We start from the raw sequence: 23911 nt of genomic DNA on the forward strand, positions 1-23911 counted from the left end.
ATATTTAAAAAGTATTTTTTAAAATTTATTACTTTTTTATTAATTAAAAAAAGAAAATATTATTTGTTTTAGAAATAATGAAACTATAGTATTCAAACAAGTAATTATCAATATGACTTATTTTTTCATTTGATATAAGGATATAATCAAATTAATGAATCTCAATGAATGAAATTATCAAAGTCGGGTTCGGGGATGGGGACGGGGAATTTTTGGAATACCATCCCCGACCCATCCCCACTTTCCGAGATTCGGGGATTCCCCATCCCCATCCCCGCTTTCTCGGATTCGGGGATTCCCCGGTCAAAATGGGATCGGGGAACGGATTCCCCATCGGGTCCGGGTCTAATTGTCATCCCTACTTGGACCAGCGCCGATCGTTCCGCCGCTCCTCGCCATCGTGTTCGGCTCCATCTCCTTCTCTTTCTTCCATCGTCAATCCAACAGATTGAGAGAACGGAAAGTGACGGCGGAGTTTTTTTTTTTTAACGCCGCTATTAAAAGGATTTAGAGAAGGAAATTCAAAAAAGGGAATATTGAAAAAGATGATCTACGTGTTAGGGTTTTATCTGACAGGTCTAATAGAAATAGAAATAAAATAAATTTCTGAATACTTAACTTTTTGACGAAGGAAGTTTTTTGCTGTTACTAGGAGGATCGAGGGGAGAAAATTCAGATCGTCGTAGTTTTTCTTTCTGACGAAGCCATGATTGTCATCAATTCTTCCGATGTAACCATCCAGCGTCTCAGCTCAGTGTTCCCACAGACGGCGCCATTTGTTCCGGCTAATTCTCCGTGGATGGTTAAACGCCGGTTCAGAACTGCTGACGTCCACGTTCCTCGAAAAGAATCGTCGGGGGAGATGACAGGACCTGAAAAGTACTCAGAAGGAGGGTTAGAATGGTGTCGGGGTGGGACCCCGGCAAGCCACTCCGACGCTCAAGTTAGAATAGAAAAAGAAGGAAAGAAATAACATACGTGTATAAAATGAGAGAGAGAGAGAGAGAGAGAGGAGACGCCCCTTTTTCTTCATACCTGTGGGGTTTATATAGTATCAGGTGGAGCGTCATCTATGGAGATTGGCGCGTGTGATTGACTATTGATGCGCTATTAATGTGGTAAAGATAATCTTTGAGGGTTTTCGAATATCCAATGGTTCAGATTTGCCGATCTTCATCCGACGGTCTTGTGCATTAATATGTAGGATTTTAGGGGGCTAAGTTTGGGAACTTGGTCGTCGTCCTTATCCTTTTGGATGAGTGATAACTAGCCGGATCATGCTCGAATGCTTCTAAATGTTTCCATGTCCCCAAACATAAATTTTATACATTGTATTCAAATAGTAAATTTTTGAACACGAATCGGACATAAGAAATGATATCGAAAGTTCATTATAAATAATACGTCGGTGATACTGATTAATCACGGAATAACTATCCTGTTGAACATGCACGGAATAACTATTTCTTGCCTATTAGAAAATATCATATTTATTTCTCATTTATTGACAAAAAATATTTAATAATTTATTGAACAACGTTGTCAAAATTTTAAAATACTCATCACGTAGATAAATTTCAAAATTACCAAATCACATATCCAATATGGATTTTATCCCTCTATTAAAAAATAAAATTTAATCGATTGTTACATTATAGTAATCGATTCGGTATGTTATTGTAACCATGAACATTAACGTTAATTGATACTACATTGTAGTAATCAATTATTTTTTATTGTTTAAATCGATTAAAAAGTTTTCGATGAAAAATTCGTTATTCTTAATACGGTGTATTAAATTAGTATTTTAGAATATGGATACATTCAGGAGTACTACCCGAGCACATAAGATTTGATTTCATATCATTCTGAGCTCTCTAGGTCCATTAATTGATTTCGTTTAAAAGTGATTAATGGATATAAAAAAATCAGAATAACATGGAACTAGATCATATATGCTCAGACAATAATCGTGAATGTATCCACAAACATAAGTAGGTACACCATATTAAAAATAATGAATTTTTGAATATGAATCAGACATGAAAAATGATGTCAGAAGCTTATTATAAATAATACGGTAATGATACGTACTGATGGACATCACAATTGAGATTCTTAAACTTCTCTTTTTCTAAAGATATAAATTGTCCATCACAATTGAGATCCTTAAACTTCTCTTTTTCTGAAGATATAAATTTTTAATTTTTTGAATAGTTAAGATCTATCATCAGTTTTATCCAAAATTGATTGATGGACCTAAATAACTCGAAATGACATGGAATTATGTATATCGGATAATGCTTCTAAATATATCCATATTCTCAAACATCAATTTTAAATGTTGTACTCAAGTAATAAATTTTTAAATACAAATCAGACATGAAAAATAATATTTTAAATTTGTTATAAATAGTATAAGATCAGTGAAATAACTATCCTATTATTGAACATGCACGGAATAACTCTTTCTTATCTGTTAGAAAATATCTCTTATTTATTGTAAAAAAATTAATAATTTCTACAAAAGCAGGCGAGAAACAGTTGTTACCTGCAATCCTACCTCAAAGCAACAGAGAGATTTGTATTCCATTTAGAACAGCAGATTTGGTATGCTGGCTGGTGAGTGCCTGATAAATTATCAGCAATTGAGTGGTATGCTTAGCCTTTTGATATTGGTAATTTATACCTGTGCTGAAGTATTTCATGGAACCAGTTGAAAACTTGGAAGTGATATATATGATTCAGTTTCGTAATCTGCATATATCTTTTGGCTCCACCAGTTTTGCTTTATCCTCCACTAATTTATTTGAGGTTACGGACTTCAGTGAGGGAAGTGATAATTTTATAACTTTAACAAAAATTAAAATTTGTCGTCCCAACGATTCCACGTGACCTCATGATCATTTGTGAAAAAGTAAATCAAAGTATCTTTCGGCTTCATATATGGTCAGTTATGCTTTATCCTTCACTAAATCTATCTGAGGTTACAGGACATTCATGTGAGGCCCAGTTGAGTAATTTGAATAACGCCAGTGGCTGAGGTGAGTTGAGTTGCTATAAAGAAAAAAAACTGTGTGCGTAGCTGCAATGAAAGAAGCATTTGCAGCTCAAGCAATCAAATTTGAACAATAGCTGGCGCACACAAGAAATGAGAAGAATATTCTGGCTTTTATAAACAATACTGCTACATATCAGATGATTCTGTCATAGTAAATAACCAGTTATACAAACTGGAGTCAGACTGCAAATAGCTCAAATTGTGCCACTTTTAAGGATGCTTTACATAATCCTTCGAGTATGACTTGATTAGTTCTCAAGAGTGGGATCGGATTCTGACGTCTTTTGTGAGCTCACTCCATTGTTCATCCTCGCACGGGCCTCAGCGAACATCCTCTGTTGCTCTGCTGCAGCTTGTTCCTCCGTCATCTCCATACCACCAAATTTAGTACCTTTTGGTGAGTCCTGCTCCACATACATTGAAGATATAGGTAAAAATAATTTTGGAGTAAAGTGTTGAAGTACAAAAGGTGTTTGATATAGCAAACCAGAGTTTCCAGTTTATGTTGTTGATATGCAGCAAAAACTTCTTCAATGTACTCACCAAAGCCAAGAACCTGATTGAGGAAACAATGAAAATAACAGTTTAATAACTAGGTTTAAAACTAGCGTTTAGCTTAGAAACCAGCCTCTCCAGATACCAGATGCTGGATTTCTGCAAGACTTCGATCACAAGGCACTAGTAACTGAACTTACAAAAAAGAACTCTTTGATCAAGTATATGGTCATTGCAGCAAGCACAGGTGTTCTATGGGTAATTGCAATATCTAGAAGAAAAAAATGTAAACAGATATCTACATTAAGACACCTAAACAGCAAACGATATGCAGTTCTGTCAACAGAGAATTTGGCACCACAATTACCCATCCAATGGATGGCTAATGACGTATTAACATGAAGAGAAATGAAATTCTGGATCTAACGAAGGAAACATCCTACAAAAACTCAAGGAGAAAAGATTTATGTAGCCTATCCATCTAAATGGTTAGAGTATCACACAGCCTAGTAATAGAAAAGAGTGTGGACATCATGTTGACAATTTGGTATCTATAAATCCAAGTGCTACTGGAAACACTGCATCTGCATGTTTGCATTGAGGGGATCAGAAAGACAAGAAAAAACATTTGAATTCTAGCACACAAGTGCACACACTCAACTCACACACGCGCACACACTCAACTACCCCAAACTCTGCCAACTTAGAATAGCAGCTTTTGATGACTACTAAAATGAGTACATATCTTCCTGTAAACTTCTTGCCATCCTTGTACACAAGAGTAATACACCATTAAGAAGGTTCATGAACAAAATGGAGAAAATTTCTGACCAAAAAGAGAAAATGGAGACAATTCAAATTAATAAACAAAATGATGATAAAAATTATATAGATGTGGAAGCTGACAAATTTGAACAACCTCCAAAGCCTTGAGCACATGGTCTGGTGCAATTGTCCGCCTGTCCTCACGATTACATACATCATTGGATTCAGAAGAAATTAAATTGATAAATTCTGCAAATTAAAATAAGAAATAAAAGTTAATCAGTAAAACAGACAGAATAAGAAAGCAACATGTCCATTTAACAACCATAGTTAAAACATCTGATAATATGAATCCTGATTGAAGAAAGGTTGTGTTTAAGGCATTCAGCAAGAATGCCAATTTAAGATTCATAACATGAATCTTTATGCTAAATTTCAAAACGTGAATAGTAAGATCCAATTAAAAAATATATATAGAATTGGTTTTAGAAAAAATACCTACCCAACTTGAAGTCTTTTACATCCTGAAATATGTATTATATAGTATACACCTTCTTTAATAGCGCAATATGATTGACAGAATCTGATTGTCATGATTCACTAGAAAAAAACATCGCATACATTGATAAAAAACAATTACAAAATCATATTGGTTTCAGTTCATTAGAATTGAAATGAACTACACACAATAGGACAGATCCTATCAATTGCATTCCCTTGTTAATAGCAAGGCAGAGTAAGACGATTTTGTCATGATAAGATGCTTATTTAGTAGCCCTCAACTAGGTGTGAATGCAACAAGATGTGTTCTTATCCCATTGTTGGTTGTGAACTCCACCCTTCTTGTTGACTGTAAGTCTCAATGAAGCAAATCTTCTTTTATCATGCTGTCAAACCTTAAATTTAACCTTCTTTGACCTCTCCACTTCTCTCTAGTCATAAACATTTTGTATTAACATGGGCTTGACTTAACGAGGCAGATCCAATTTAATGAGTCAGGTTTACTTTTTGATGGGTTTTCTTTTCCTAGAGTAAAAAATCAGTATATGATTGATAATAACCAAGACAAGGAGAACCAACCTTTAGAAAGTAGACAAACAGAATCAAATCAACCAGGAAAAAAATGAAAGTAGAATTTCTTTTCTGTAATATAAATACCTTACACTTGTCATGTTGGCTTAGAAGGATTAAGGAGGATGAGCGCCATTGATGCAACTCAACACCATAAGAATAGGCGAGTGAATTGCTTAAAGTGGCTTCTTGTCCCCTTAGTTCATGTTTCTCTAAAACATGTTGTCAACGGCTAGCATCAACAGAAAATAATATAACCCTTAGCAACACTTCGACGAGTCAACAGGAGAAGGCTACTATTATTTAGTTAGTGGCAAATGATCCCTACATGGCTTACCATCAATCTTGGGTGCTAGTACTCAGCTATTACCTTACCAATTTATAATGTAGTCAAGATTCCATTCTTCAAATGTTCATTCAATCTAATACAGTTGATAGAACTAAAACTAACTGTGAACACAAAGAAATGCCAACACATACAAGCACTTGGTGGTTGATAGTGAAAGGGTATGGGAACTAAGAAGTGACATTCAAATATCCACAAGCATGTTCGTGGATTGCTTTAGCTTCATTTGAACTTCACATAACAACTCATAACATATTAATTATTGTTTCCAAATTCATGTTTCAAAGAAATATACAACTTAGGCCCTCTCTGGATACTTACTATTGTCATTAATAACTACCACCCATATATATTCCATATTTCTAGTAAAAACATAAAATGCTTTCCTTCCACCAACAATTTGTCAATTTTAAAATACTAGCATGCCAATGTCTTTGTAGACACCTTTCTTATGTTTTACAATACAGACAAAGATTACAATTAGCAGTGACATGAAAGCAAAGAAATGAATAGACTAGATTTAAGATTCCAAATACCTACACAACACTCCACAAGAAGATCTTGGGTGTCTCTAGCGACACGAACATCAGGTGGTAACATCTCCTTTATAATCTTGCACATTGTGGCTGAAAATAATCCAAATGCAAGATCAGGATACTTAACCAAAGTGATCGTACAGAAACAGAATCCAAGAGGATTGATTTAGTCAAAAGATGACAAAAAAAAAGGTAAAATCCATTTGTAAGAAACAGACAACAATTTCCACAAAAATCTAATGCATGCAGTCTTTCTTAAACATATGAAGTACATGTTTGAATAAGCGAATAGTGGGCTCTTGCAATGTTTGAGGAAATTAAACAAAGTCCCTGCAACAATCACAATGACTCATGCCACATTAATTTCTTTTGAACAAAAAAATAAGGAAAAAAAAACCTCGAGCCTGGTCAAGTTGCTCTTCTATTTGTGTGTCATGAAAACAATCAAACCAATTACTCAACATAACAAAAAAACCTGAAAAATTCTAAAAGTTTCTAATTCCAAATTAATCCAGCTCATAACAGGGCTTTGGTTAGTCAAAGGACTCAACTATGTAAATATGTTTGGTGTGCACCAGGTCCTGTTTTGGATACTAGGAACAAAATTCACAAGCCATTAAGAAACAAGCAAAAAATTTCAAAGTCACTCCAATAAGCTACAAACTATATTCAGCATGCTTACAGGATTAAGGAGTTACTTCAACTAAACAAGAATAGAGAAATATCATGAACAAGGTACATTTGCAATGGGATCATCACTCATTTTCATATACTAAACTAGATTCCAACTGGAATATGTGTCTTTTGAAACCAAGCATGAGAATATTATTGATAGTCGCTCGTGTAGGAGTCTACAAAGTTTCACACATGAATAAGAAATATAGATGGTTGTGTTTGGTCTAAAAACCTCAACGAGTTCCTTTATCAAGAAGCCTGAATAATTCCTATAACATTCATTACCCCTTAAGCCAGATGCAATATTCAACGTTATCATAGAGAGAGAAAAAAGTATAAAGTTGGAAAAGTTTCTCCCCAGGAGCTACTATCCAGAATCTATCATAAAAGTGACAGATCTTTGATGTGCAACATTACTGGGCTTCTATAAAGTCATTGACACTTAATGGATGGTTGACTATGAACTTCATTACTTCAGTTAAAATCCAAAAAAAAAAACACAGAAACAAAAGATTAAAAAGAACATATCCAGTTGATAAGGCAACTAAGATTAACATACCTTTTACTAATATCACGGCTACTTTGCACAGTTTACAGGCAAGGCAAAATTTAAACCTAGTAACACGCTCCACACCAAGTAACTTGACATAAAATCGATGACATCTCGCAAATAAACCAAGAAAAAACGACCAAGCTTCTCCACAGCTCCAAATCTGCACTAAAACCCTCATCTTCCTAAAGTTGCACAAAACGAAACAACAGACTAACTCATGCTTATCCTTTCTCCAAATAACAATTGCCCAATTAGGGCAATTTCGAACACCTCCCAAACCCTAACGCATAAATAAAACCAACAATCCTAAAATCCAGATACTTGATACAAAATGTCGATAATTCACCGTGTAAATAGAAAAATAAATGCAAAAGAGCATATTACTAACATTTCGGCAGTGAGACGTCCTCTTTCGATTTCCCCAGGATGTCCACCGGCTCCATCTTCTGTTCGAACCCTGAATCGATTCCTCCTATTAAAGGGCACTGGATCAACCCCAAAAAACGAATCGGAGACGGTAGGACTAACGAATAATGGAATCGAGAGGAACACGACACGAGCAAGGGGAGATGGATCGATCGAAGCAACGAGGAGAACGACGGCGGAAAGAGGGGCCGTGGCGTCTATATTTTCCTTAGTCTTTTAATTGGGGAGTTGACCAAATTCGTATCCGTCTCGAAATCCATCATTTCATTCGGATCCAGACCAGTAGCTCTAGGATGTAATCGAACCGAATCGAACTAAATAGAAAGAGGCTCGAGATTGACTTGTTTAATTTTTCTCTAAATTTGAACTCAACTCAAGTTTGATTTGAGGTTTAATGTTTAAGTTCGAGCTTGATTCATAATGAAATTAAATAATTCGTGAATGGTTCGAGCTCGATTCGAAAATAGTGCGTTTAAAAGTTAAACGAATTTAGTTCGAGCTCGACTCGTTAACATATTATTTTGAAATCGATAAACAAGCTCGAGTTCGAGCTCGTTAAGCACATAATTAAACTCGAGTTTGAGCTCATGAAAACTCCTATAATACATGAAAATCAACTACATACAAAATATGAAAATCACTTGTAAAAATAAATATGTAATATACAAAATCAAAATCAAAGATTAACAAAACATTAAATAACTTAAAATGTCAGCACATGCCACATAAATCCTTCACACTTAACAGTTCTTAATCATACATAACATAAAAATTACAAGCAAAGGAACATAAAACCATCATAAATCATTCTGCATAGCAAACAGTAAAATTCACGTTCACATCCAAACATAAAGGAATCAAGTTCATGCTAAATCTAGACGATACAAGGTAATTTAACTTGTACATTCAAGTGAGTTAATACAATGTCTACAATTTATTTCTTCATACTAGTCAACCTGTAAAATATAAATTATTGTTATACATCTAACAAACTCATAGTAAAATAACAAATTATATGTAACTGGTTAAGGAAAATCAATAATGTTAGTCTTTTTTAACAAAATAGAAGTACAAAAAAAACATACAAAGTTGAAAAAGGAGAATTCATACTCAATAAAGTTATGCAAAAAAGAAATATTGAATTGCTAGTCAAATTGAGAATTTATGACTATGAATGATCACCTATGCACTAAGTAATGAATAACTACTTATAATAGAAATTACCTTATAATATATATATTGATTAGATGGCCATAACTACTTTGAGACTCAATAGCTTAAAATGATATTAGAAAATATGGCTCGAGCATGCCGGTTTTATATATTTGAATGTTTGGGTGCCAAAGTCACCGGTTTTATATATTTGTATGTTTGGGTGTCAAAGTCACAATTATAATTAAATGATTAATACGGTGTCATTTCACTTGCAATTAAGATAAGAATAACTATTTTAGCTCTCTAGAGTATAGTTTAGTTGGTCACTACATCGTATATTTACAAAATTGAGCAAGAATCGAATCCCAATGAAATTGTGAAAATATCCTCCTACATGAGGATTAACTTTTATTTTCTGATCTTATCTTCCCTCCTAATGCTCGAAAAAAGATTAAAATTAAAATTACTCCAGGGTATAGTTGAGGCAATTAAGATAGAATAAAGTTATTGAAGTGGGCAAATCGAATTTTGACGAAGCCGAGATAATGTCTATTGATCAACTACAGTTTTTCGATTTACTCTCATCATAAATTGATCTTTTGTGGGTTAAATATAATTATAAATATATTATAAATGTAATAGGATGGCTATTTACTCTATGTATCGATGGGTGTTAAAATAACCGGTTAAATATAATTATAAATAGAATATTTTTTATATTAAAATACTTTTTTATTAATTTGATTAAAATTATTTAAATTTAATGTAAATCTATTATAGGAATTATAAATCATCTCTTTTTCAAATCAACAATTACCATTAATGAAAGATTTTAACTGAATAGAAAGGAATTGTTCTACAGACAAGTACTAGAAACTGCTGAATAACTTAATAAATAGTTCCACATCCTTCTAGAAACTGTTGAAGAATTAACTCGAATAGCTTGGTTTTGATGTGGCCCCTCCGCGGTTTAGTTCCTTGACTTAATCAATCTATTCTTCTCTTTAATTAATTAATTAATTAATTAATACCTATTCAACTGTTCTGGGTCAAACCGCGGTCTTCTTAAGTAGGAAGTTGAATTCCTCCTCTAAGATTATGATTCTATAAATAAGGAGGACACTCCCTTTCCTCTAATCCATCGACTAACGAAATGGAGAAGGTGGGCGATTCTCAGTCGTCTTCAGAGCCCGTTGTGCCAACTAGTAACGAGATGATGAAGGTGAAGAGTTCTTTCTCGTCTTAAAATTCTCTCCGACTTTCTGAAATCATGCATGTAGCTGCGTATTTGATGCATTATTGTAGCTTGTGTGTTAATTAAGGAATCCGTATAGGTCTGCACTTAGTTGTTTCGGAGATTGACAGTCCATCAGTTAGTTTGTTTAGCTGTTATTTGACAGTAGCGAATAGCGATCGAGTTTTGTTTAAATAAGGTTCATGATAATTAACCCTAGCTACTACTGTCTTTTGTGTTGGGTGCAAAGCGTAGAAATGAAAAAGAAATGAGATTTTAAATTGAAATGGAAGTTCCTACAACACACTCTTACAATTTTTTTCTTGCTCAGTTAGCTCTTAACAAGTTTTACATATTCTAGTTTTATAATGCAGAATGTAACATGACACATTAACATTAAAGATAATTAATTATATTAACTCTTAACAAGTTTTAGAAGAGTTCTTTGACAATGCAGTGAAATAACTCTTCGTTTCCCATACTTTGATCATGCAATGAAGCATTCATTCTTTGACCATGCAGTGAAGTAACTCTTCGATTTCCATGTTTTGACCATGCATTCTTCAATTCTTTGATTTCCCAAGGCTTGATCATGCAATTTCAGATTTCCAAAAATTACAGATTAATATTATTCAATATTTTGTTATATTTTCTTGGAGCAGCGGCAGAAGAGAGTACTGAAAGTTGAGGCTGAATCTTCAGAAATTTGTTTGGAAAAGATAAAAGGTGTCTTAGAAAAGCTTCGAGGTATATATATATGACTGATCCCTTAGCTTAATGCTTAAAAGATAAATCATGCAATGGACATTTAATTAATCAAGATCTCTCTCTCTCTCTCTGCTTTGGCAACTTGACGTGTTGAAGAAACGGGTGACATCGAGACATGGCGGGAAGACATAGATTGGACGGTGATGGTGTTCGGTTACTTTGATCCGGAGAAGCTTAGAGTGGAGTTACAAAATGAGGCAGGCGATGCGATCAAGTCAATTACACACCTCCCTGAGCCAAAAGGAAAACTGTTAAGGTAGAATCCGCCGCTTTAACGGTTCCCCACAGTGATCCTTTTCACGTAATGAAGAAGTTACAAATATAATAAATATTTTAAAAAATTGTTTTTTAACATTAAAATTTATTTATAAAGTTATTTTTAGGGTAATTTTTAATAATTTATGGAAGCTAAATAACTCAAGTGAGTTAAATTTTATAATGTTCATGTTTATTTGATAAGATAATTTAGAAAAGTTAAGTCGAGTTTAAAATGAAGTTTAATTTGATTTATTTTTTTGAGTTTGAGTTTGATTTAAATTTGAATTGAATTTGGTTCATTTAGATGTTATAGAGCTCTCATTTTAAATTTATTTAATTATTTAATTTTTTAAAATGATTTTAAACTTATTTTTATTGATTAATTAATCTAATTCATAAATTTTGTTCATGAATATTTAATTTAATGAGTTGTTTAACTTTATTTATTTAATTAATTTTATAGTATTGAACTAATATAATTAAATGAATTTTTATTAAATTTATTTACTGATGTTTGATTCATTTACAGATTACAAGGCGATAGTGGTAAAATTCCTCAGATGTCAGTTCCCGAAGTTGCTAACAGGCGTATGGAAGTTATCAAGCACAGTGAAATAGAAAAGGATGAGGCTACTAATAATAGTCGGAGGGTATGGTATTTGATTGAGAAATTTGGTAGGGTTGGTAAAAAGCAATTTGGTAGGGTTGGTAAAAAGCCTAAGATGGGAGATGCTAGAGGCTCCGGGTTTCCTAATAATTGTACAAAAATTCTGAACCACAATGAAAATACAATGGAGTCCAGTAAAAGTGGTCGGTAGTGTTATTGGTAATATATATAGGTATGTATGTTTGTGTGTCAAAGTAAGCATTGTTTTGATATATATATATATATATATATATAGTCACAATTATAATTGATGTGATATGTGAGTTCACTTTGTTGGATTTTATGGGTGGAGTAATGGTGTTGATACAACAATTGAGTCCGATCAGTCAACTGATGATGAATCGATGATTTGATCTGATGGAGTTTAATACGGTGATGTGGATTTTATCTCGTTTATACTTTTGACATATCCTTTTGGTTAATAAGACATCTCTTCGGATAGTAGATATATCCTTTTTGGTATCGTCATTATTGATTTAATTTCATCAGTCGTTGAGCACTTATCCTTTCGGATATTAACACACCCCTTTAGATAACTTTATCCCTATGGATAAGAATATTACGGTCGAGGTGAAAGCTAGAATTTCACTACAAGAGTAACAGGATTTAGCGATGGAAGTTTATTCCATCGCTATATTTGCGACGGAAATAAACTTTTGTTGCTATTTTTTATTTTAGCGATGGAAATTTATTTTGGTATCTAAATTAATGACGGAATTAAACTTCCGTCACTAGTTTTGCGTTTTTAGGGGTTTTCAGCTAATTCCCCTCCCCCGTGCATTCCCATGCCACCGACGGTCCCTCCGAGCTTTGGTGTTCCCACGCGAATCTCCAACATTCCTCTCCTCTTCAAGCTTCGGTGTTCCCACGTGAATCTCCAGCATTCCTCTCCTCTTCAAGCTTTCGTGTTCCTGCCTCATCTTCATGATTCCCGATAAGATCGTCCCCCTCTACATCGCCCGATGTCGGCTTGGGCGAGCTCGTCGACATCGGGCTCGGCCTAGGCGAGCTCGCCAACATCGGGCTTGATCTGGGAGAGCTCGTCTGCCGGTAGCTTAGCCGACCGCAAGAATTAGCTTCCGTCCTACATAACTTGGTCGGCTTGTGGCTGCAAGGTAGGACTGTGGTGGCCAACAGCTTGACCAATTACAAGTTGAGATGGTCATGATCGACAACTTGTCCAACTGGAAGCTAAGACCTGGCTAGGCCCAACTCACCAGCCGTAAGCTGACACCCGACCTCAACCTTATTGGTCGACAGCTTGGTCGATCAATCTAAGGTTTGACCTCAACCCTGCTAGCCGACAACCTGGCTTGTAGCGATTTGAGACCCGGGCTCAACCTTGTCCGGGAGCTTGGTTGATGACTTGGTCAGTCGCTATCTGAGGTCCGGCCTCAGCCCTGTTTGGGAGCTTGGCCGATTGAGAGATGAGGCCTGGCCTCTCAGCCTTGGCCTATGGCTTGGTCGGCTACAATCTGAGACCTGACCTCAACCTTGTCTGTGAGCTCAGCCCGGGGCTCGAAGTGAAGGAGGCAGACCTTCGTGAGCATGGATGGCCGTGAATAGATCTAGTTGTAAGCTCGGCCCCCACCACAAGCTCGACCCTGGCTTGACCGCGAGCTTGGCTCTAGCCTGACCGTGAGCTCCGCCCTGGCCTGACCGTGAGTTGATACATTGTTTTGGTTTTTGTTTCTGTTTGAGGTTTATACATTGTTTAGGTTTTAAATTGGATCTTGATTTTTGATATTGTATATTTTTGTGCTAGAGGTGGCTGTTGGGATTGGAGTTGATAATTTTGGTTTCGACTTGAAAATCTGCTTAGAAGGCAAGTTGAAACTTTGAGGTTTTCATTAGACACACAAGTAAGCTCTTGCCTAACTCAGTAGTAAGTTTAAAAAGTTTTGTTATTTCTTGGATGACTTTGTGAAGATGGATGAACTATATACGTCTCTTTATGTACACTTCTAATACATGAACTATATGTAGATCAAATGGAAGTGATAACAAACATATAAAGACAAACAAGTAGTAAATGACAAAGATATTTTTTTAAAACATCATTTTACTTATTAACCATTAATAGGTTTAATATTAACTATGATTTGTTGGACTTACAAATTGAACGCAACTAGAATAACATTAATCTTGTCAAAAAAAATCATGTAGGTTCTAATGATTATTGCTTGGCCACTTGGTAGCTTGACGAGGTCGATGGCTTGGCTGACCGCAAGATTAAGGTTCAAACTCAAAGTTAATATTTAGTTTAAGTTTAAATGCTATTGATAATATTAAGTCTAAGTACTTAAGAACAAGTTTAAACTATATGCGTGTTTAGTTTTATATATTTAATGTTAACGAAAATTTATTATTGTAAAGTGTTACAATGTATATGAATAAAGCTTGAATGTACAATAGATTAGAAAATGAATTTATCCGAGATGAATATTATGCTTGAGTTAAAGAGTTTGTGAACTTTGCTAAAAGTCATTCAGAATGCATGAATGGTGCAGAGTTACTGTCTGTGTAATCATTGCAAATGTAGAAATAAAGCTTTCTGTGATGAGGATATCATGAAAGTATATATATATATATATATATATATATATAAATAGTTTTATTCTAAATTTCTACAAGTTAAATGATTGTCGGATGACCCCTAGGGTCAAGAGTCCTAGCGAATCATCTATTACAGTAGAAGCCTTAGAGCAAGAAAATCAAAAAGTAAAGAATCAACTCTCTACAATAGAACAAGAATTTCAAGAGTCTCAATAAGTCCAAATGAAATACGAGTAAATTAGTCAAGAAATGAAAGAATTTATGGCTCAGATAAGTCAAACGTCGTATGATTTTGACTCTCAAGAGACTCAGTACCCTCAAGATCTCCATGACTGATCAATTGCTGACTGAGAGGTGTGTTGATATTTAACTTTTCTTTTTTTTTGTTTATCACTCATGAATATGCACCACAAGAAAAAGTAGCCTTAACGACGAAAAATTCCATCGCTAATCGGTTGCTATTTGTAAATAGCGACTGATTAGCGATCGATTCAACTCGTCGCTAAAAAATTGATCGTTGACGTCATTTAGCAATGACTAAATTTTTATCGTTAATTAGCGATAACTAGTTAAATATCCTTTAGCGACGGACATAACTATCAGTCGTTAATATTAGCGACGAACTTAAATTTTTGTCGCTAATATTAGTGACGGATATTTAAAATTTCGTCATTACGTAACGACGAAAATTTAAGTCTGTTGCTAATATCGTAAATGGAATGTATTGTTCTATCTCAGATCTAGGGATAGACATTTAATTCCATCGCTAATTGTTACAACCCGAGAGATAGCTGTACGAAAAATTTCGATAGCATCCCCCTATAATAATGACAATTTCCTTGAATACATGCATACAAAGGCTAACACGGTCGCTCAACAACATAATAAGGCCTACACGACCACAATACATACATCACAGATGCATAACAGATAATGAACTCTAAGCATAAGGCCACACGACCACTAATAAACCAACACACGTACAAAAACCAGAACGTGTAAATGAAAAATCCATACAAGATAGTAAAAGCTTCGCAACAAAACATAACTAGATCCAAAACACAACAAGCACATAAATCTGATCTCAGATACTCACTAACTATACAAGTCCACAAGTAAAATCCACAAACCAAATACAACTAGAAACAATACAAACTAAACCATAAAGTCTCTTGCTATGAGATGGAAGTAGCCGGGCAGATCTCCAAGCTCCAAGTAAATCTCTCTCTCTGCTACTGGGGAAGAATAAGGGAAATCCTAGGGTCTGAGTAATGAGTATCAGATACTCAGTGGAATACAGAATAGAAGTGCACAACATGTATATATCTATCAACAGAGATAACAAATGGTATACAATCTCTACAAATGATACATAAGGAAAAGGAATGATACATAAGGAAACAGGTCAATTCTATTTAACAAGTAATGGGAATCAGGGTAATAGAAATCATGGTAATAGGAATCATGGTAATATGAATCATGTGAATTTAAACAGTGTTGTCATGTCATACAATGCAATAGTCATATATCAAACAAGTGCAACAATCACACGTAAAGATGTTGTAAATAACAATGCAGTAAAATAATCTACCAGCAAATGCATGCACATATGCAACACACATCACAGGCAACATGCATGGTCACTATCTACACTCGCCACCCCAGACATCCACACAATGAACTGGGACGCCAAACTGGACAACTACACACACTCCAATAACAAACCACTACATGTGAGTGAGGAGCGGGAAAATATCACAAGGGAGCTATCTTCGGCCTGGTCACTATCTGCACTCAACATCTCTAGATACCCACACAATGACCTAGGGCGCACAACAGGAATCAACCACTCCAACAACAAACCAACTACACGTGAGGGGGAGGGGCAGTCTTCAGGATAGCTAGTCTTGGTAGCACTAAAGTGCTACAATGATCGCACTCACACAAGCAGTGCGTCACACCCACATAGGCAGTGCGTCGCATCTACACAGACAGTGCGATAATGCTCTCACTATACAACTATCAATAATGGTCTTAGTGAGAGCCAATAACAACAACATGCTATGATGTTATGATGCTCAGCTCAACAATTAATAACTACAACTACTCAACATAATCAACATGAATCAGGATGGGTCCTCACAGATCAATGATACAAACTCGAGACTGTACTGTCAATGAATAGATCAATCAAAGGTCAACTGCATGTATCATACAACGAGTAACACAAGCTATCAACTAGGTAAATAACATGAGTAGCAACAGGATAGGTAATTAATGATAGATCATGCACTAGAAATAATAGATCAACAATATAGGTCAACAACAAGAACTCACAACAAGGTATCATAGATCAACAATAAAATCAAGGCATCAATTGTAAGTATCAAGAAATAGGTATCAAGTATCAGACATCCAACATAACTAAGGTTAAAGTATCAAATTAAGTTTTAAGTCTAAGTATCTGTTAATTTGAGGGGTGTCCTAAGGCAATCGCCTTACGGTTATACTATTTATTGGATAAATAGCAATTCACTATTTAAGTGCACATTCCATATGTGTTTGATTGGATTTTAAACTCAAATACTGAATGTCCGCAATACGATTCATAGTGTGAGAGAATTTGTGATTGTATCACAACTAGTGAGTATCTCTACACGTGTAATTATGAACGTATTAGAATTATCCCTAGTCGAGAAATTGATGAGCATGAACGTCATCGATTCTGTCAAGACTAGCGCGTTTGAACTCTTTGGTTAACCAAGCAGCTGATCTCACTGCTGGAGACATTGGATGTTGAGAGTTAAACGTGGATGCTGGTTAAAGGTAACCAGTTAATTGGAGTGACCTGCTTTGAGACTTCATATGGTTCGATATATATATGTCAATGAAGATCTCAGTGCAGCTTAAGTGCGAGTTTCCTTTGACTTGCGGTATTCAAGTCACCTTGGTCACGGAGGCTTATACTTTGACATCTTAAGCAAGCATCTCCGAGGAGGTGTGGACCCGAGATGATTGGGTATAAGATGAAGTGTCCGAAGGTATTTGAATAGCCCACAGAGGATTCACCGCTCCTTGGAAAAGGAGACGTATACCTTGCGGCCGCTTGTCAAGATTGTTACTAAAAGTCTTTGGCCAAAGCATCACATGTCAAGAGTATGCGACTCTTTGACACATGTACAAGTAACTTGAATCCACAGGACAAGAATGCAGCTTGGGCTAGGTGTGACGTAGTCAGCCTAGTGGGGATCGACACATAGACCATGTCCTGAACCAAGCGGGTATAAGACGGTGAAAGGAACGAGGCACGATTCAGTGTAGCTGCTGAAGGGTTTAGAAGATGTTTTAGAATCAATCGTTGATTTTCCTGTCAATTGGGGATCATGATGTACTACTAGGTGTCACTCATGATCGTTCCATAATTAATGATTAATTATGGACAGCCAACATAGGTGGGAACCTATTGGGTCACACATACAACAAATTCTTTGAAGGACTTAAAACGAGTTTGAGAATTCGATTCTCAGAATGAGAGAAATAAAATTTGGTTGAGCTTTGATTTGTATGCACATTGTTTGAGCTTTGATTTTATTTCTCTCAGAATGAGAGAAATAAAATTATCTCTGATATATATGCACATTGTTTGAGCTTTGATTTGTATGTGGTATTTGTGTGTTAGATTATAAATGTTATAGCTTTGAGCAGGTTATATTATTTGTATTTGTATTATATTTGTGTATATAGGTATATTGTATCTTAAGAATATAATTACCCACAGCGCGCGGGGCGTGCGCTGTGGAAAATTGGATCCGCAGCTTGCGGGCGCGCGCTGCGAAAAATTGCATCCGCAGCACACAAGCAACGCGCTACGGATGCAATTTTTTAGCACGCGCCCGCAGCTGCGGATGCGCCCGCGTACTGCGGATGCAATTTTTCGTAGCACGCTGCAGATGCAATTTTCCGTAGCGCGCGCCCGTGTGCTGCGGATGCAATTTTTCACAGCGCGCGCCCTGCGTGTTGTAGATATATTATAAGTTTCAACAGCTTAGAGTTATACAACATACGATGTGCGCTGCGGATAGCTTAATTGCGCGCTGCGGAAAGTCAAATTTGTTGTAGTGACAACTTCTCAATTTACCTCCTCACATATAGTCGTGGAGCCGTGTAGGACTGTTAAGGTGACAGATTCTACCTTTTGCTAAAGTGAGGTCCCTACATGAGAGTATTAAAATATATATGGAAAATGAGGCTGTATTAATTTCATGTTATTGTGATTCCGTGAAGGTTTCTACGTAGCTTAAAAATGGAGTTAGAAAATGAGGCGGACGATGCGATCAAGTGAAGTCAATTACACACCTAACTGAGAGAATTATTATCGACAAAATTGATATCGATCGCTTAATTACAAGTTGGCTGATATGCCAGTGCATGCCCCATATTGATGAATGATGATGATGGTATACAGAGACAGATGGAACAGTGATGGTCCTGGGTTATTTTGATCCTGAGAAATTTAAAATGGAGTTAAAAATAATGAGATCGGCAATGTGATCGATCAAGTTAATAATATATGGCCGCGAACTACTTTGAGACGACTCAGAAGCTTAAAGTTAATGATATTGGAAAATATGGCTCGCGGAGCACGCCGATTTTATATATTTGTATTGTATATATATTTGAGTGTCAAAGTCACAGTTTGGTCGAGAGCCTTCACAACAGCAGAGATGGGACAATAATGGCCACGAACTACTTTGAGACTCACAAGCTTAAAATTAATGATATTAGAAACTATGACTCGCGGAGCACGCCGATTTTATATATTTGTATTGTATATTTGAGTGTCAAAGTCACAGTTATAATTAATATGGGTTGGTGCGATCAAATGATAAATCTTAGACAGTCGCATTGACTCAATCCCTGGAGATGATCGATCTGGACCCACGGAAGTTTCTCACCGACCATCAAGGTAAATCGGGAAGCACACGCAGCGGCCAACCCAGATGTCCAGCATCCTTTGATTGTGATCCCTATTTAGAGAAAATTTTCTGCAAATACGCCGTAACTGGGGATCGAACCGTGGGTGTCTGGGTGACAACCTGGATGTCCTACCGCGGCACCAAAACCCCGGGGACAGGTTGGTGCGATCAAATGAATCAATTCGTGATGAATAAAGATTAATCTATTAGAAATCTATCATATGATGGAATGAGATGGGGCTGAACAAGCCGACCTCTCATCTTAGTAAGTTAGGAAATCCCTAATGCAATTTCAAGTTGATTCTCAATTAGGTGTGTAAATAGATCGTAAATTAAATCCTAACTTAAAAATTCAAAAAAATTAAAAAATTTTAAAAATAAAAAATTACTATAAATAACAAAAAAAAGTTCGGAATCGTGGACGGAGCATTAAATGATGTCGAATGGATCTGAAAATAGATTGGTACGGATTTTATTTATTACCAAATAACTTTGATTAGCAATTGATCGTGCATCGTTCTGATATCTGCGTCAAAAAGTTATATGATCCATTAAAATTTGACTCTTCATGCATCACCCCTACATCAATTTGGTTAATTAAAAATATTATAAATAGAATATTTTTATATTAAAAATACTTTTTTAAAAAATTTTTGATTACAATTATTTAAATTTAATTAAAATTAATATAAACCTATTTTATAGCAGCTGCTATCAAATAATTAAAAAATACAGCAGTTGTAAATCATCTCTTTTTCATGTCAATAATTGCCGTTAGTCTCTCTCAGTTAGAAGCATCAGAGAAAGATTAGCTGAATTGAAAAGAATTTTTCTACAGACAGCTTCTAGAAACTGCTGAATAATTAACTTGAATTGTCCAGCATCCATACTGTTGAATAATTAACTCGAATAGCCCCGCGTCCTTGTGGATTCCTAAATTAATCTATTCTTCTCCTTAATTAATACCTACTCAACTGTTCTGGGTCAAACTGCAGCTTCTTAAGTAGGAAGTTTCCTCTAAGATGATTCTATAAATAAGAGGACTCTCCCTTTCCTCTGATCCATCAAGCAACGAAATGGAGAAGGTGGGCGATTCTCACTCGCCGTCGGAGCCCGTTTCGTCAACCAGTAAGGAGGTGATGAAGGTGAAGAGTTCTTTCTAGTCTTAAAATTCTCTCCGACTTCTGAAACCATGTAGCTGCCTATTTGATCATGTATTGTAGCTTGTGTGTTAATTAAGGAATCCACATAGATCTGCGCTTAGTTGTTTCGGGGATTGACAGTCTATTAGTTTGTTTGGCTGTTATTTGACAGTAACGATCGAGTTTTGTTTAAATAAGGTTCATGATAACTCTAGCTACTTTTGTTATATTTGCTTGCAGGAGCGGCAGAGAGTACTGAAAGTTGAGGCTGAATCTGCAGAAATCTGTTTGGAAAAGATAAAAGGTGTCTTAGAAAAGCTTCGAGGTATATATATATGACTGATCCCTTAGCTTAATGCTTAAAAGATAAATCATGCAATGGACATTTAATTATTTTACCTCTCTCTCTCTCTCTCTCTCTCTCTCTCTCTCTCTCTCTGCTTTGGCATTTGGCAACTTGATGTATTGAAGAAAGGGGTGGCATCGACACATGGTCTGAAGAGAGAGATGGTATGGTGATGGTGTTGGGTTACTTTGATCCTGAGAAGCTTAGAATGGAGTTAGAAAATGAGGCCGGCGATGCGATCAAGTCAATTACAGACACAACTAACAGCATTCACATCGTCAGAGATGGGACACTAGTAATAGAGTTAGAAAATCTGCAGGATGTCATGGGTCAACCGCAAGGGTTGCCTGAGATGCCAGTTACCCAAGTTGCTGATAGTAGTCAGGAGATTCTCGACCACACTGAAGAAGAACCAATGGTGTTCAGATGCTGTTTGTGGTTTCCATTCAGGTAATGGAGAAGTTAGAAATAAAATAAATATTTAAAATTGATTTTTAACATTAAAATTTATTTATAAAGTGAATTTTAAAATATAATTTTTTAATGGATTTATGGCCATATCCCTGTGCCGTAAAAGATCCAATTTGTGATGATATTCAAATTTATTTGATAAAATAATTTATAAGATAAATCAAATCAAGTTTAAAATAAATTAAGCTGTTGAATTAGTTGTTTGAGCTTGAGTTGATTTATTTTTTATGAGTTTGAGTTTAGTTTAAATTTGAATTTAATTCGTTTAAATGTTATCAAATTTTTATTTTAAAATTATTTGATTATTTAAAATTTTATAATTTTAAATTTATTTGATTGATATTAAATTTAATAATATAAATTTAGTTATTCATTTTAAAAATTTTATTTATTTATTTATTATATTGATAATAATTTTATTGATTAATATGATTTATAAATTTTATTTGTGAATATTATTCATGAATATATAACGAGTTGAATATATATATGTCTAAATTTATTTATTTAGTTTAATAAATTTTTAAATTTATTTATTTAATTAATTTTATAGGTATCGAATGAATATAAATAAATTTTTATTAAATTGAATATTAAATTTATTTAGGGATGCTTGATTCATTACAGATTACAGACAGCATTGGGAATTAGCTTCTACCGTACAGGTAAAATCCCTAAGATGCAAGTTCCTGAAGTTATTAATAGGCGTACGATAATTCTCAAGCATAGTGAAAGAAAAATAAAGCCTACTAAAAATAGTCGCCCGTGGTGGCAGTGGTGGCGGTGATAATGGTAAAGTTAGAAATAAAATAAATATTTAAATTATTTTTTTGATCAGAGTTGTCAAAGTTACTGATAATTGTACGAAAATTCTCAATCAGTGTGGTGTTAGTAATGAAGTTAGAAATAAAATAAATATTTAAAATTGATTTTTAACATTAAAATTTATACCTGAAGTAATTTTTTTTGTAATTTTTAGTGGAGCTATGGCCATGGCCCATGGACCACTTTGAGCTTGAGATAGTGACGTAGAGATGATGCACGAGGAATTAGATTTTAACTGATTATAATTTTTTATTTGGATATTAAAATAATGTACAATCATTTATTAATAGAAGCTCTTTGAAAGACATCTATTCAATAAGAGTGAAACTCGTACCGATTCATTTTCAGATCCATCAGACTTTGTTTAATATTTTTTCAGAGGCTTTGAACATATATTTTACTATTTATAGTAATTTTATATTTTTAGAGTTTGAGGGTATTTTGATTTTTATAAATTTGAATTTTATTTAGGATCAATTTATATATCTATTTAGTTATTTTTCATTATTTTTAATTATTGAATAATTTTTTCTACAAAAATCTTAGAGATGGTGACACGACGACTTCTTGTTATTTTTTCAAATTTCTTCATACTTATTTTTTCTATAATTATTTTTTAATTTTTCATCTTCAAAATAATTATTATTCTATCTGATATCATATTGGAGATGCTAGAGGCTCTGGATTTCCTAAGATGCCATGAAGTTGCTAATAATTGTAAGAAAATTCTTAAGCGCAATGAAAAAATAATGGAGTCCCATAAAAGTGGTCGGCAGTGTTTTGGTAACATAGGTATGTTTGTGTGTCAAAGTCAGCTTTGTTTTGATATATCTATATGTTTGCCCGCCAAAGTCATAATTATAATTGATGTGGTGTGAGTTCACTTTGTTGGATTTTATGGATGGAGTGATGGTGTTGATCCAACAGTTAGGGTCCGATCAGTCAATTCGATGATGAGTCGATGACTCAATCAGGTGGAGTTTTATATGGTGATGTGGATTTTATCCCTTTATATTGATACACCTTTTCGGTTATTGAGACATTTCTTTAGATAATAGAGCACCCTTCTTGAAGTCGTCGAGTTATTCCTTCGGATACCGATACACCCCTTCGGGTATGCTTACTCCTATGGATAAGAGTATTAAGGTCAAGGTGAAGGCTATGTCTTCTTTCTTTAAGACGATATTGCCCCGCTCAGATGTTTATGGTTTATCAACAATCGTCTCTCAAAATTCAATGATCTATGTCTCGAAATAAGAGCGCTTTAAATTTTAACCCCTGACGAACTTTCATAGCCATGGAACTCTTAAAAAAGGAGAAAGAGAAAAGAGCTCAAGAGAAGATTTTATAATTTGAGAATGAATGAATTGAGTAGAAGGAATGAGTTTTCTTTTATAGGGATGAAGGGTAACTTTCAAAGGATGAAAGATTTCTTTCGAAAAGGTAAAAATTCTGGGTATGTTTTTAATCAATACAACCTATATATATTCATTAATTTGATTAATTACAATTAATATGGAGCTCATGTTATCAATTAATCAATTGATTAATTAGTTAATCACCGCATATTAATATTTAATTAATC

General features: G+C 34.8%; 2 protein-coding genes across 4 annotated transcripts; one reads left to right on the forward strand and one right to left on the reverse strand.

Annotated features, from left to right (window-relative positions):
* Positions 1-3152: 3152 nt before the first annotated feature.
* LOC141816431 (protein Dr1 homolog) lies at positions 3153-8135 on the reverse strand. Of its 2 annotated transcripts, none has more exons than XM_074704215.1 (5): positions 7891-8135; positions 6275-6364; positions 4473-4570; positions 3549-3617; positions 3153-3465 (listed from the first exon to the last, which is right to left on the reverse strand). In XM_074704215.1, the coding sequence occupies exons 1-5, from the start codon at positions 7943-7945 to the stop codon at positions 3310-3312; spliced, it is 468 nt and encodes a 155-aa protein (XP_074560316.1). In that variant the 5' UTR covers positions 7946-8135; the 3' UTR covers positions 3153-3309. The 2 variants fall into 2 exon arrangements, with proteins under 2 accessions (XP_074560316.1, XP_074560323.1); XM_074704222.1 differs by having other exon boundaries at positions 4476-4570; positions 7891-8134.
* A 2069-nt stretch (positions 8136-10204) lies between these two features.
* LOC141816415 (uncharacterized) lies at positions 10205-22369 on the forward strand. 2 transcript variants are annotated; one of them, XM_074704200.1, is made up of 4 exons: positions 10205-10305; positions 10980-11064; positions 21156-21480; positions 22109-22219. In XM_074704200.1, exons 1-4 carry the CDS (start codon positions 10237-10239, stop codon positions 22116-22118), a joined length of 489 nt encoding a protein of 162 aa, XP_074560301.1. In that variant the 5' UTR covers positions 10205-10236; the 3' UTR covers positions 22119-22219. The 2 variants fall into 2 exon arrangements, with proteins under 2 accessions (XP_074560301.1, XP_074560307.1); XM_074704206.1 differs by having other exon boundaries at positions 10207-10305; positions 22129-22369.
* The last annotated feature ends 1542 nt before the right edge of the window (positions 22370-23911 follow it).

This window comes from Curcuma longa, chromosome 2, assembly GCF_044706935.1.
Source record: "Curcuma longa cultivar G26 ecotype Majalengka, Jawa Barat chromosome 2, ITB_CL_G26_1.1, whole genome shotgun sequence".
NCBI lineage: Eukaryota > Viridiplantae > Streptophyta > Magnoliopsida > Zingiberales > Zingiberaceae > Curcuma > Curcuma longa.

Excerpts from the sequence above, each read along its gene's own strand:
- LOC141816415 (XM_074704206.1), top strand. The coding sequence starts at position 10,237 with ATGGAGAAGGTGGGCGATTCTCAGTCGTCTTCAGAGCCCGTTGTGCCA. Across the intron at positions 10,306-10,979 it reads CTAGTAACGAGATGATGAAG|CGGCAGAAGAGAGTACTGAA; the intron begins GTGAAGAGTTCT and ends TTCTTGGAGCAG. Across the intron at positions 11,065-21,155 it reads TGTCTTAGAAAAGCTTCGAG|AAAGGGGTGGCATCGACACA; the intron begins GTATATATATAT and ends GATGTATTGAAG.
- LOC141816431 (XM_074704215.1), bottom strand. The coding sequence starts at position 7,945 with ATGGAGCCGGTGGACATCCTGGGGAAATCGAAAGAGGACGTCTCACTG. Across the intron at positions 6,365-7,890 it reads GGACGTCTCACTGCCGAAAT|CCACAATGTGCAAGATTATA; the intron begins GTTAGTAATATG and ends GATTATTTTCAG. Across the intron at positions 3,466-3,548 it reads AACATAAACTGGAAACTCTG|GACTCACCAAAAGGTACTAA; the intron begins GTTTGCTATATC and ends TATGTGGAGCAG.